Source organism: Falco biarmicus, chromosome 3 (genome assembly GCF_023638135.1).
Source record: "Falco biarmicus isolate bFalBia1 chromosome 3, bFalBia1.pri, whole genome shotgun sequence".
Lineage (NCBI taxonomy): Eukaryota > Metazoa > Chordata > Aves > Falconiformes > Falconidae > Falco > Falco biarmicus.
The window spans coordinates 19,815,679-19,830,738 of NC_079290.1; the positions used below are offsets into that span (position 1 = coordinate 19,815,679).

General features: G+C 39.3%; 1 protein-coding gene across 4 annotated transcripts in view; it reads right to left on the minus strand.

Moving 5' to 3' along the window:
* The window catches only part of COL14A1 (collagen type XIV alpha 1 chain), a 123,696-nt gene that overhangs the window by 94,313 nt on the left and 14,323 nt on the right, over positions 1-15,060 (minus strand). For all 4 annotated transcript variants that reach the window (XM_056332623.1, XM_056332622.1, XM_056332625.1 and 1 more), the window contains one exon: positions 14,808-14,894. In XM_056332623.1, the coding sequence (XP_056188598.1) occupies positions 14,808-14,894 (87 nt within the window). The remainder of the gene's footprint in view (positions 1-14,807; positions 14,895-15,060) is intronic.

The window sequence follows — 15,060 nt, forward strand, 5'->3', positions numbered from 1 at the left end:
CAGGCCATGTCCAGTCAGGTACGAGTCTCCAAGGATAGACTCCACAACCCAAGTAAGCTGCTTCAATTTTGACGATCCTCACAGTAAAAAAAAAGTGCTTTCTTTTATTAAATAGAATTTACAGTTATTTTAGTTTCTGTCCACTGCCTCTCATCCTTTGACTGGACACCAATGAGAAAAGTCTCTGCCTTCTTTACTCCTTCTGATGTGTATTTTTACACATTGCAAAGATATCCCTTGAACCTGCTGTCCTCCAGGCTGAACAGTCCAGATCTCTCAGCCTCTGCTCTTACGAAAGATGCTCCAAGACCTTCATCATCTTCATGTCCCTTCACTGGATTCACTCCAGTAACTCCATGTCTTCTACTAAGGAGCCAGCCCAGCGCTGGACACAGAACTCTACATGTGGCCCCTCACCAGGGCTGAGCAGAGGGAAGGATCACCTCCCTCAGCCTGCTGACAACTTTCTTCCTAATGAAGCCCAGGAGGCTGTTGGCATTCTTTAGAAAGGCACACTGCTTTAATATGCAGACATATGACAAAAACACTAATTTGATTTTACAGAAAAGGTCTGCATAGGAAGTAATAAGACTCTAATGATTACATTGCGTATGATATTTTTTTAAATATCTTCCAGCGATAAACACAGATCACAGAATGGTCAGAGTTGGAAGGGACCTCTGTCCATCATCCAGTCCAACTCCCAGCTAAAGCAGGTTCACCTAGATCAGATTTTGCACAGAGTCGTGTCCAGGCATGTTTTGAACATCTCCAGGGGAGACTCCACAACCTCTGTGGGCAAGTTCTAAATACATAAGAGTGAATTTAAAATTTACACTGAGAAAAAGACAATTATATTAATTAATCTAGACAAATTACTGGCTGCTACCCAAAGTACACAATGGTTACAGGAGCTGTCAAAACCAAAGGAGAGTCTCACCATAAAGTACAAACTATGTTTAGACATCTGGGTTTATTTTTAGCTTGGCCAGTAGCTACTTAGCAATTTACAATAGCCATAATCAAAATGAAATAGCTGGCCCTTAACTAAAACCACGTACTTCAACATGCACACATACAGTTAAACCACCCCGATGCCTGAAAAGCAGGGTGAGGGTAACCATATAAGAATTTATTAAAATAGTCCTATGGAGCTCAACATAGGACCTTTTTAATTTTTTTTCCAAGGAAAAAATGTTCAGTATTCAATAAATATTTATTCAATATTCAAGAAATATTTTTTCAGTTATTCTTGCTCCATTTTTTCCAATAAATAATAATTGTTGCATAATTGCATTCTATTAGATTAGTTTTAGGGTTTCCCTCCCACCATCTGTTTCCTATTCCCAGATTAAAAAAATACCAGCAGTTGCAAGGCTGTCAAAAGCCCTCCGATTCTGTTGAGACAGAAAACAAGCTTCTGAGTGTCATTTCATTTTTTTAGGGTATAGATAAACAGAAATGCCTCATCAAGATCATAAAAGTACCTCAATCAACCTCTACCAGATCCATCATTACTGCTTGCAACTGATGGTTTGTCACTGCTTCTTGGAGAACAAAAAAAGCCCACTAAACATTATGAAACTCTTAAGGCAGAAACATCTGCTATGGTTTGACACCACCTCCCCATCCCCTAGGTATTGAGTTAAATTTGGATGTTGACTTTGAAAGGTCTTGAGGGTATGGAGAGAGAAATGAGATACCAGGTAGGGAGACAAGAGTGGTATTTCACAGGCCATAGACAATTTATTCTTTTTGAAGGAGCTGCCAACCTATGCTCACATTTTACAGTTTTCCTTCCTTTATAACACAGGTCCTCAAACTACGGCCCCCCAGGGTCCTCAATCCGGCCCCCGGTATTTACAGAACCCCCCGCCGGGGGTTGGGGGGGAAACCAAGCAGCCGCAGATGACTGCCTGCCACTGCATCCACGTGCCAGCCCCCTGGTTAAAAAGTTTGAGGACCCCTGCTTTATAATGCTTATTAGAAAGATCAGTCCAAAAGACCAGGAATTTTACCCCCCATTTTTAACCACACAACCAAACCAAACCCAAGCAAAGACCCTGCTGAGACTAACATTAACTTGTGAAACGGCTGTCTGCACCACTATGCAGCCCTAATTTTGCTAACTGTCCTGCATACAAGGAAACTAAATATGTTCAGGCATCAAGCTGGTGCTCCAGAGAAGTTCCTTTGAGGATTCCAGGAGAGCAGAGTACAAGAATACCACAGTTCCACTTACTAGGGAATAATGAGCCAAACAAACACTTCTGTGCCAAAGACACACACGAAACCCAGCAGCCAGATAAAGAAACAGGACTCCCTCATCATATGCAGACAGACCAGTACGATCAGTGCAGCTAACCAGACTGGCAAGAACACCTTTGAGGTGGAAAACATGGACTACTCAGCCAGGTAAGTAAGTTCTGTTTCAGATACTAACAAGCACCTTTTTAACCAGGGTAACCAACTATCCCAGCAAAAAACAGCACAGGGGCATAGCTCAGTTGTAACACCAAGGCTTTTTCAGCACACAGGGCATGAGGCAAAGGGTGCTGACCATGAGACAGCCCAGAATCAGTCCTGCATCAACAGTTCCACCAGGAACATGAGAGCTCAGATTATGCAGCGAGGGTGAAATGACCCTGAAATCATCCCTCCTCAGTACAAGCTCCTGCCTGATGTCAATCAACAGTGTTAGTATCTGGTGAATGAGACCAACTGTGAAACAAGACTTCCCCCTCTCAAAGTGTAAGGAAGATCCTTGAAAGGGAACTTGTACAGCAGACAGCTGCAAAGCAAGAGATTCAGCACCTCCTAGTTGCATTCAAGACAAGGCCACCTCAGGAATCACAGTGGCTGAAAAGATACCAAAATATTAACCTTAATCGCCCATTTTCCTGTCCAGAGCACAAAGCAATGCTGCTGGTTCATCACGGTATTCAGTAAAACTGGAATACAAATCCATGATAAGTTTGCTAATAAATGTATCAATCCTTTTTGATTATAGCTTTCTTACAAGAGGGTCTTGGTCTTGCACTTCAGTGCAATTCATTAATGTATCTGTCTGCTACCACCTCCACAAAGCTTTTCATAGTTTTCCCTTCCAGGCTGCCAGGCCTATTTTAAAAATTGCCCGGGGTTTAAAGTTGTTACTATGTAGCTTCAGTTTCACAGACTAGGTAGCATCAAGCAATTTCTTTTTCAAGGAGATAAATACCTTGTAGCAAAGACTAAATTGTCTGTGGCCTGTGAAATACCATTCCTATCTCCTCTCTTGTTTCCCTACCTTCTACCTCACCTCTCCTCTCCATACCCTCAAGACCTTTCAATAATTCCATTTTCAATATGTTTTTTGGTGTATCTCATGATATACTGAGATATTTACCTAAAATATACATAGTCATGAGCAAGCCTACAGACTTCAAATTATGAGAATTCATGCTGCCAGATGATGAAGTGTTAAGGAGTGTCTCAGCATGGTGGTAACAGAAGTATTTCAATAATGAAAAATGTCAATACAGACCCTGAACGTGACTTAGGATGACAGTCTCTTGCTGTCAGCAGAATCCAGCCATGCCAGTGCACTGTGGATTGGATGGATGCTCAAAAGCTAATGCCTTGAAGAGATGAAAAGCAGTCTGAAGAGAATGAAAGACTTAATTCAACTGAGCTTCTATTAATCAGTGATTCAAGAATATGAATAGTGATCTCTCACTTCAAGTAAGAATAGATTGCACACAAAAAAGGCCATGCCTTAAGGAAACCTACCAAAGAAAAAAAGAACCCAGACAGGAGGTTTTCAGTTGGTAATGGTTCGGATTTATCAAGCATTATACATATTTACTGTGCAAAGATATGAGGACAAACATCTTGTAACTCAAGGGTTATGAACCTGAGTAGTTCTGATAATAGCAGCTGGATCACTTTTTGACAAAATTGAAACTTACATTTAGGTCCAAGATAGACTAAGCTTCTTCTACACTCTTTTTCTACTCAGAGAGTAGAAAAAGAGAGCTAAAAAGCTTCTGCCCCCAGCCCCAAGCTACAGATTCTCTAAATATGTCATTCTATGTGTCAACACTGTGTCTGCTTTTCAATGAAGCAGATGCAGTCAAGAGGAATTCGTTAAGAGGGACAGGGAGGGAGTCTGTGGATAACAGAAAGACAATCTGTCCAGCCTCCAGCTTCTGCCAGGACTGGAACACTGTATGAGAGGTAATGCACATCCACAACTATGTATACGATGATAGCTATGATGTATGTATGATATGCATACTGATAGATGGAAGAAAAGTAGTTCCTCCTACAGAAAGGAGGAGCCAGGGTATAAGTACAATCCCTGGGTAAGAATGGAGACCAGCCATAATTTCTAATGATAAGCTTTTTATTTTCTGAACAAAGCAAGAGCTTGTCTGGTATACACTAATTGAAGGAGGTATCTAGCAACCTCTGTATTAATACTCCATAACAAACCAGGCTAAGGTAAATAAATAAAATATTCACAATTTCATAGATATCCAAATCAGACAAAGCAGTTACAAAATACATATGAGACTCTTACGTTAAGATCAACCCCTCGCTCCCCAACCGTTCTCTCTCTGTTCCTCTCTCTTCTCTGATCTCACTTCAACTGGAGATTCTGTCAGGATCAAAATGCACTACTCAAAACGCACTCTCAAAATGAACCCTTTTCCAATGCCACCCTTCATATTTACTTCAGGGTCTTCAGTTTCAAGCTTGCTTTCTCTCAAGAACGTATCACTTATTCAGATGATTTCAACATACTTGCATGGCTATTTAGTTTGGCCAGATGGCAGATGTAAATGCTGCAATCTCTAAATGTAGCTTGCTTGGTTTTCTCCAAAGCAACTACCAAAATGATGGCAAAGGAAAATCATGTCAATGCTGATACTTCCCATCAGGTTTTCCAGTCGTGGGAGGCAGGAAGCAGGAGTCTAACAAAGGATCCTGGCCAGGTCCATAAAAGTATTGCCATTGCAAAAGGAAATCTAAGGTGCAAGCAGTAGTCAAAGGATACAAAAGCTTAGCTATGTCCTCCAGAGAAATTCTTATGAAGAACTCCTGGAATAAGCATTGATCGTCCATGCACAATGAGCTAAACTTTCCAGACAGTAAAGGGGAGTTTATCCAAAATTTTCCTTGCAAGTTCTGCAAGTCCTCCAGGGACTAACAAGGAACTTCTAATGTACAAAGCTCTGTATGGTGGCTCACAGGTTTATAAACTAGCTTGGAAACTTAATGAATGTCTCTAATAAAATTCAACTTTCTGAGAAGCATAGAAAGCAACATGGCTTGGATGGGGTATCCTAAATTCATATATCAAAGAAAGCAATGGTATATTCCGACAAGTCTACTTCATCCCCTGTTTTTAAACAGATGTTTGCATCACCTGAAATTGAGAAAAAAGATGTCTATGAGGAGTCACATAGAAGAAGAATCAAAAGCCATCACTCACATGGCACAAGTTGAAAAATAGTCAGAAAAAACCATGCTCCACCAGCTAGGATGGATGGGGCCCTGCTGATAGGATTGCTGGGCAGGTTCTAAGTGGAGTCCAGAGCAGAGATCTTTTAGCACCGCATCAGGATGGTGATCTGACCAGCAGTGAAACCACTAACACATCCAACTGGCTGCAGATGTTTAAGAAAGAGTCCTATTGGCAAAGATCAAATGGTCAGGTGCTGCTTTCACTAGTGAAAGCTTAGATAGGGTGCATCATGAATTGTCCGCTTGGGCTAAGGATAGGCAGAACAAAGCCAAGTGACTCCAAAATTGAAGTGACAGAGTCTGAGACCAAAATAGGTCTGTAAGATTATTCCTGGACTAAGCACCTTCAGTCTGGTCAGAAAAGTGTGGTAAGGTGACCATAATTATAAATCCTTGCCAAAGCTTTATGGTGGTCCAAAAAGTTCTCAGAATGTTGCAGCATGGTCCAAGCATCCCCCAGTCTTCTCAAAGGAGACATGAGGATGTGAGGCCAACCCCTCCCCCCCCCAAAGAAACATAGATAATGAATTCATTCTTATGTTCATATTACCTTTAATTGATTAGCAAATGCTAGAAAACAAGCAGGTATACACCACACACACAAGCCTTATTCACAATCAGGTCAAAAGATTGCATGTCACTGCATGCCACACAGTGCTGAAAAGCAATTTTTGGTAAAGACTACTAAAATCCTTGTCAAGGTGGTAAGCACAGAACTCAAAACTAAACTGAAAAAAAAGCAGTCCTGAAGTAACGTAACAACCTACACAGAGTATGTGTCTACAGCTGTGAGGTGGTTAAATGACAGCAAACATACATCCTTTTTCATACACGGCAATGTAATGATCCACATAACCCCTGCAAACACAGTGCAAAGACGAAATATTCAAGTTTCAGTATGATGTATATACATATTATAGGGAAATGTAGATAGTAGCCTACCATTTAGACAAATGCAATCGATAGATCTAAACTTCTATTTTAGTTAGTTCAATCTATAGTTCTAAACTATACTTTTTGATGCAGACTTTAACTTAGACATGTCCAAAAATGAACCCTATCATACTGAGGTACTCCACAATATTTGAAGGACTTACCATATCTCCAGGGTAGGAAATGCATCTGTCCCTGTTCTCCAGCATCTGAGAAACTGATGCTAAAAATAACGGCCAGGGTTATGTCTACACTTTATAATGGATGATAAGGTAGAAGTCCTTCATCTAGCTAGTTCTGAGCAGGCTAGCGCATTCACCAGGGAGTGTGCTGTACTGGACAATATACCTGCACTGATATTAGTTTTGTAGTAAACTTGGGTGCAACTTGTTCAAGCAACCTTTTGATATTATTCTACACAAAAGTGGAAGAAAAAAAAAACAAAAAAAACCACAAACCAAAACCAAACAACCCCCCCAAAAAAGTAAACAGAAACTAATTAAAAAACAAACAAACAAACAACAAACACCCAACAAACTAATCTGCAAATACTAATCATGGAATTATCCAAACACAAGATACCTTCCTGGTGATGTTGTGCTTCACCTATTATGCAGCCTTGGGCCAAGTAGTTCAGTGTTTGCCTCTTGTGTAAGTACAGCACAAACCCAGAAACTAAACATTAATTACAAGGGTCTCACCTTGCTAGAATCTTCCAAGATCACCAACACAATTTTATAACTTGTACTCAAATTTTTATAACTTATATTTACTTCATAACATGGTCTGTTCATGGTTCAGACTGGTGGGCATTACTGCTTAGGGGGTAATGAGACTTATGGGATACAGGAAAGAGTACCTGGGGATTGTACAAAATTTAGTATGGTATGTTCAGGGGGGAACCAAAGGCAATGCAAGGAAAGGATCGAGGTACTTTGGGGAGGAACAAGCATGGGAAAACAGACAGATAAAGAGGTAATGCGGGCCAGTTTGGCCAAGCCCAGCGCTTGACCACCGCAGACCTATCAGGACTACATGCTTAGCCTTACTACTGGTTGGATCTGGGGACATGAAGCTGAGGCAACCCTGCATGCTTCTACTGGGCTACAGGATTTAGTGATCCCTAACACAAGACAAAAAAGGAATCATATCGACACTGGAAAAACCAAGTACTTTCCAATAAACTTTTCTTTTACAAAGACAGATTAATGTGCAAGGGCTGAGAAGGTAGGGACTGTTCAGGAAGAACAGAATGGTACTGAGGAAAAATGCCAACCCAATGTAATTATGATCTCTTTCTTCTATTTGCTCATAATATAAGAGCTGAAGTGCCCTCCACAAAACTCAGGGAAACACTTTAGTAAGGCCAGTTATAGGTTGCACAAAGACACAGTTAATGAGTTCCATAGCCTAGGAGTTAGTCCAGTAAGTAACAAAAAAAATATAAAAACGTCATGACTAAAACCAACATTTGCAGTTACATTAGCCAGGATGGAGTGAGTAAAACTATAAAACATGGCCAACAGAGCAGAAGTTCAGAAGTTATTCATTCCTGTGGCTTAGTCAAATACCTCATAGCACTCGTTTCACACTGTCTAGTAATACTTACTGAAGCATCTGACATTAACTAAACAGACAAGTTAATACATTTGATAATTAAGTCTCTTCTGCTGAATAGCACCTTAATATACCTCTCTGCAGATTTTTTCCTACTCTGCTTAAATAGTGCCATTCAACAGCTACAGAGTGAATGTCAAAGCTTATTCACATCAAAGGTGATAGAAGTATTGGAATAAGAAAGCAAGTCAGTGTATTTTTCACGTTTACTGCACCTCTCATTTCTATCGCTATCTGATGTGACCTTGTTGCAAGGGTTATTGTAATAGAAACCTCAGACATGTATACCATGTCATTTTGAGGAATTACAAGTCTTTTGCATTATTTGATAGCGTACATAGCACTGGAAGAAAAAAATATTATGAAAACAATAATTCAGAAATATTTACACTTGAAAGATTGTAGATATAATGCAAATAATAATATCGCTAGTAACAAAAAATGCACTTGGAAGAAAAAAAAAATCAAAAACTATCTCACCACAAAACAGAATAACTTAGATATGTGTACACAGGTTTGGCAGGCAACTGAGAGGTCCACCTATTTTCTAGACATAGACTAGGAAGCTGAAAGTTGTGTTCACAGGAAAAACTACAAGAAATCCAGCATCACAGTGACATTGTTTCTGCTGATTCAGAGCACTGGCGAAGCACGCTCACCTGAAAGAAACCACAGGCATACTTATTCCTATTATCACCTGACAGATGGCTTCACATCTCTTTCCAGGAGACTTTATGATACTAAATCCTGAAAGTGCTAAAAACTTGAAATTTAGTGCAATACAACCAAATCTCTTCTCTGTGCAGCACTGAGTAGTGAGAAAAACAAAAAGGAGAATGGGATCGGCATGTGTCAGAGGGAACTCTGAGTGAGCAGCCACTCTCCCCGATAGTTATAACTTGTATGTATATGTGTCTGTTTGCATAATAATAATTAAATACTAATAATATTATGTTCACTAAAGGTCACAAGTAAAGGTCACTAATAATACTAAATTCTTTCAAAGGAAACATTTGTTTATCCTTACAGGTCATTTTTACCTTTTCCTTGAAAACGTTTATATTTAGATATACAAATGCAGGAATATCAGTCAAGACACATGAAGTCACTATTCAATGTTTTCAACATTAGTTCATGCTATATTACCTACACACAAACAGTATAACCTGGCATCTGCACCTTCCTATTACACTTTGTGGCAGAAAAGGTACGGCATTACACAGTTCATTAAAAAGAGCTTCTGCAGTTTTTTCCTATATCTGAGGCCCATTACGATTTCTACGTTATTTTTTACTTACCCAGTGCCTGATTTTTCCATTCCCAAGTTGCCCAACAGATTAATTATAAATTTTCTTTCCTAAACTTCTACCCGCTTGTCTCAGCCTTCCACAATGAGAAACTCACATCTAGCTTTTATTGTCAGTTGATTTATCCTAGACCTTCCTCCTGCATACTCCATTTGGGCAGGGAACTGAGGAGCAATAGCCCCTTTCTCAGGTCATCCAGGTGGCCCCACACTGGCCCAGACAGCTCGGGTAATGTTCTGCCAGTTTGGTTCCTGACATGTGGTAAAGGTGACGCCATCAGAAAGAAGCATCCAAGTGATTTAAAAAGCTGCAGTACTCTCAGGCTTTTTAACTAGGCCACGTGTCACTAGATTTTCATAGGAATCAGTAAAAAAAACCACACCTGCCCTAATGGACTTGCTCCAGGGATGAAATGCAATATTCATTTGGGAAGGTTGAACTAATCAGCATGTTCTCTCCTGTGCAATGAAAACCTCTGACCTCCCTAGTAAGTCATACTTACTAGATGACTATATTACACGCACTTTATGATGAGAAAGTAACTGCTACATTACATCGTGCATAAAGCACACAATCTTTTATGGGAGATAATTTCTCATCATTTTAAGAGTCTACAGTCTGTAGAAGGTTTATCCAGTGAAAGCTTGATTCGGAAGAGAAATCTGGTCCATACATGCTCTATGCTGTCCTAAATCATCCCAATTTGAGATTTACAAAAGGGAGTTCCCAAACTAAGACTGTGTGAATGCTTTACGCTAGCAGAGCACTAATAAAGTGCCTCTTGTATTGTGTGTCTGTACCAAGATTTGGTAGCAGGGAGGCTGCGGGGGTGGCCTTTTTGAGAAGAGGCCAGGGGCCACCCTGTGCCTGTGCACAGCTGGTGGCACCTCTGGGAAAACATTTAAGAAAGGGTAGAAAATGCCAGGCTGGGGTGGGGGGAAAGAATGAGAAACAGCAGAGGGAACCCCACAATTGCAGGAGGAGGTGCTCCATGGTAGAGCAGATATTTCCTGCAGCCTGTGAAGGGGACACACTGGAGAAGAAATACAAGAGAAGAAAAGAATGGTAGCAAGAAACCACTGTTTCTTGATCATAACCCCTCAAAACCACTTTTGCACCACTTGCTGCCTCTCTGAAGGGACTTGGACTGAGTGTAACCTGCAGTGATAACAAGGGAGGAGTCCGGGAGGAGGAATGAGGTCAAGTTGAGCCTGGGAAAGCAGGGAAGAAAGCTGTTATTTTAATGTTTGTCTGTTTTGTTTCCCACTACCAGCGTTGGCTTTTTTTTTTTTTAATTATTTTAATTGGCAATAAATTACATTTTCCCCCAGCTGACTCCATGGTAGTTTGTAAGCAGTCTCCTTGTCTTTATCTCAACCCATAAGCTTTTTCATTCCTGTTCTTCCTCTTTTCTTTTCCATCCTGCTGGGGAGGGGAGTGAGCAAGCAGCTAGGTGGGAGTTTGGCTGCTAGCCTAGGCTAAGCCACCATACTACTAAACTAAAAACCCTCAAAATAAAGCCCACAAAAGCAAGAAAATGAAACTGGCCTTCAACATTTTGTTTTTATTGAAATGGGTGACTAAGAACATTTCGTATACACAGCAAAATATTCTGGCATATTTGTCACAGGATATAGTCAAAACACTGGTTCTCTCCTCCCCAAAGGTATTTGATTAGAGAATCACTCATAGAAGCTCTCTGAGAAACTGTAAAAAAATCTGAGAAGGCACAGAATATATTAACCCCTGTCACTGTACAGAAAGGAGCTTTGTACATGTGGGAGTTGGAGAAGCGCCAGGGTACAAGTACTCAAATATCAGTGTGTGCTGAAAGAAGCTGAGTCTGTGAGCTTTATCTCAACAGAGAGAAAGAGAAAAGGCTTCTGACATTATTAATATGAACACACAGGGCAGCAATAAATCACTAAGCTGAAAACCAACAGGCTCTGAAAAATATAGAAATATCTAGAAAAACAGAGACTGGAGACTTGAAAGTGGTTGTGCAGAAGTAAAGAAAGTTTCTGGAAATCAAACATAAAATAAAGATTTGATGGATGACTGATAGACATTAAACCTGAATTAATTTGGCACAATGACATTACTAGATATACACTGGAGGTTTGTTTGTGATAAGAGCATAGTACTTAGAGCAGGAAAGAAAGGAGTAAATCTTTTCAAACTACTTGAATGGGCAGGACAGAATAGATGGAAAATTTTAATCTAGGTTACTGAAGCTGCTGGAAAAATTACTAGCAAGCCACACAAGCCACTGACAGAGTTCCATAACAACAGAGTGAACCCAATACAAACTAATTTAAGGACAGAAGAAAAAGGTAGATTTGGGAGTTTAGAAGACATCCACACCTCCAAGCACTACCCAGAGCCTCAGACTGTTGGTAATCAAATAGCAGACAGCACTGCAGAATCAGTCCTCCAAACCACAGATGAAAATAAGCACGAGAAGCTTTGAAACCATTTCAAATCATTAATACTGATACCCATCTTGTGTTTCTTAGTGAAGAGCTGGTTTCCATGAGTAGAAGGGTTATGCTGAAATCTTTGCCCCACTGAAATTGCAAGTGAAAATTCTGGGGTTTATTATGTGACCCTGAAGAAAGCATATTAGCTAAGTATTTATAAACAACAGATTTCTATGATTATGTGCCTTTTGTCCCTTTCAGGAAAATCAGCAGGATACATGAGTTATCATAATAACAAACTAGACCTTGCATTATTGACAAAGTCCGCATGCTTTTTCAAGCATGCTGACAAGTGTATTGCTCTGTTTTATTAGCTTTGTCCCAAAACACTGATTTCAGATTTTCTGGCCTACTACATGCCAAATCTGTCCAATTATTCACACCGGAGAATTTTGCCAGACAGTTCCTCATAGGCAGGAGAATGACTGATGACCTTTGTCTTTCTAAGGCTTAAAAAGACACTCTAGTTTCTTCTTATATAAACATCCTCCTGTAACGAGTAGGGCACATGTTCACAGAAGGCACCTCCTTAGATCAAAACTTGACTCAATACTTGCAGAAATGGTGAAACAGGCTATTGCTATTCTTTCAGTCAAGACAAGAGCAGAAGCCACAACCACTAACACCATCAATCTAGACAACAGTTGTTTTCAACTGTTTTGTGGGCAAAGATTGCACTAGTTTTCAGATAAGATATTCTACTACTTAATAATTTCTTTTGTATTGTTAACTCCTAAGGTCTTAACAATTTGATCAAGGATATAACACAGCCACAGAATGTACCAGGATTGCTATTAAATCCATCAAATCTAGCCATATACTAAAGTGCTATGAAACCAATTAACTGCTGGCCTGTATTCATTTGGTCATACTCAAATAATTTCATGTCAAACATCTGCAGAGGATCAATTTATTCTTCATGGGTTTGCCATAAAAATTTGCTTTTATTTCTTTAATCCATTTTTCTACAGATTCTTCCTTATTTTTTCTAAACCAATTTCATTTTGAGGTGGAATGGTCTTCATATATTAAACTAGGAAAGCTTTGATACCATTACTCTTTGTGTATCAGTTCTGAATTCACTTCTATCCCAACTACACATTTTTTGCTGATGCTGTTATTTCTGTACGTTTTTGCTTGGACTCTCACCCTACACCCATTCCAACTGAAGTCATTCAGTTGGAATCTCCATCACTTTGAATAATCATTATACTGCACAAAGGGAAGAAATATGCAATAGCTAGACAGTAAGAAAAAAAGTCTATTACTTTACACTAAAATATAGCTGGGTTGGGAATATGGCTAAACAAAAATCAAGAATTCAAAAAAAATAGCATAACTTTTTTTTCTTTTTGGTCAGTTTTGATGGTCAAGAAGTTTGTAATTTTTGCCTTTCTTTAAAATATATACCCCAGTTTTCTAGTAAAACCTACTACAGTATGCGTAAGGCAATAGCTTTTCACAAGGGCTGAGTGGAAGTGTATTTTGCCCTGATACAAACTGCCCTGACACGACTGCAGAAGTTTAGATGAATAAAAATCTGTCTGGGGAGGAGGAAAGCAATTGACCTAAAGACTTTGCAAGTAAACAAGAATCCTAAAAAGGAAGAGACTGCAGATCCAATCTCCTTTTGCCAACTGTATTTTTGCCCCTACTCCACATAAGCATAAATCCTCTCCCACAGTCTGGCAGACACTTTCCTCTGTCTGCATTTAATCAACATTTTCCTATTACTGGCCCAGTTTTCCCTCCTTCAACTTTTATCACTTGTCCTTCATTAAGAAAAGAAATCACACTTTCCTTCTTTAGTTCTCTCATTTCTTCCAACTCAGTCTTCCTCTAGACATGAAAGAAAGATCATCTATCCACTACCCTATCACACACTAGCAGGTATAACTGGCCTCTTTAAGTGTTGTAAATACAAGCTAAAATTTTCCCCAGTGCGGCCAGTGTGATGAATTCAAGGGTGCTTTGGCTTGAGAAATGCTGCATGGAAACAAACTTGCATAGTGTTAATAAATACAACATGACACAAGTATGTATGGTAAGAAGTAAAACCCACTGAAGAGAGAAAGAATTGCACGGGCTTCAAAGAGCTTTGGGTGAGGTCTTTGATACTTGCATTAGTAGAAGACAGCTAACAGGGACAGGAGAAGTGGGATCCTTGAAACTGTACAATTTATTCACAGAGAGACTATTTAAGGTCATATCAAGCTATTCTTGTCTGTGCGTGTTCAGTACATCATAAATAACAACTGCCGAGAATAATTACTGTTGGAATTACTTCATAAAGAAGATGCTATTTGAATTTTAGAATAACAGGAAATAGTTATATATTAAGCTTGAAATATATCTTACTGTCCATACTAGGCAAGCTTCTCATGACAAGCAGTATCACATTTCACCACAAGATTGGTTCCTTGCAACCAGAAAAAATGAATTCCTTTTTTTCCCCTTAAAATATTTAAAATGTTTTCACATATATATGGCTTACATTAGGACAAAGTTATCAAGTTATTATGTACACAATTATACAATAATACCAATTTGACCTTAGTGGAATTAACACTGCAAGTCTGTCTTGCAGCCAAGGTGATATGAAATCTTTATGTATATACACACACGTGCGCATGCAATTCTTTTACTACTCAAAGTGTATCCAGAACAGGCAACATGATTTTTCAGTGCAGGCTCAAAGACTGCTTTTGTGCTATTGATGGTGGTATTCAGTGCTTACTGTATAAAGTAGTAAGGCAAAACACAGAACTAAAAGCCATACTTCTGTTGCAGCAACTCTCCAATATTACTGAAAATACTGATTTTTTCCCTTTTGTTTAACTTAACCCTGGGAACCAGATTTGAAGTACTGACTTAAAGAAAATCTATGCAATGGCCAAGTTCAATAAAAAAAGTTGATTATTTTCAGAATATCACACAAGTCATATGTGTATGATCTGACCTTCTGGAGCTGGTTTACTCGCATTTGTTTTTTCTGGATCCTTCACCTTGGATTTACTTGTTTCCTTTCTTCTCTCTATATCTTTAACTGAAAAGCAAAAGGAGGGGGAAATAATCAATTAAACTAGACACAGTGCAGTCAGAAGCATGTAAATTTCTTCTTACAGATAAAGAAGTCCAATGCAACATGTTGCCATATGTTTAAGTAACAAGTGACTGTTACAGGGTTTTCCCTCCCTCCCTTTGGGTTTATA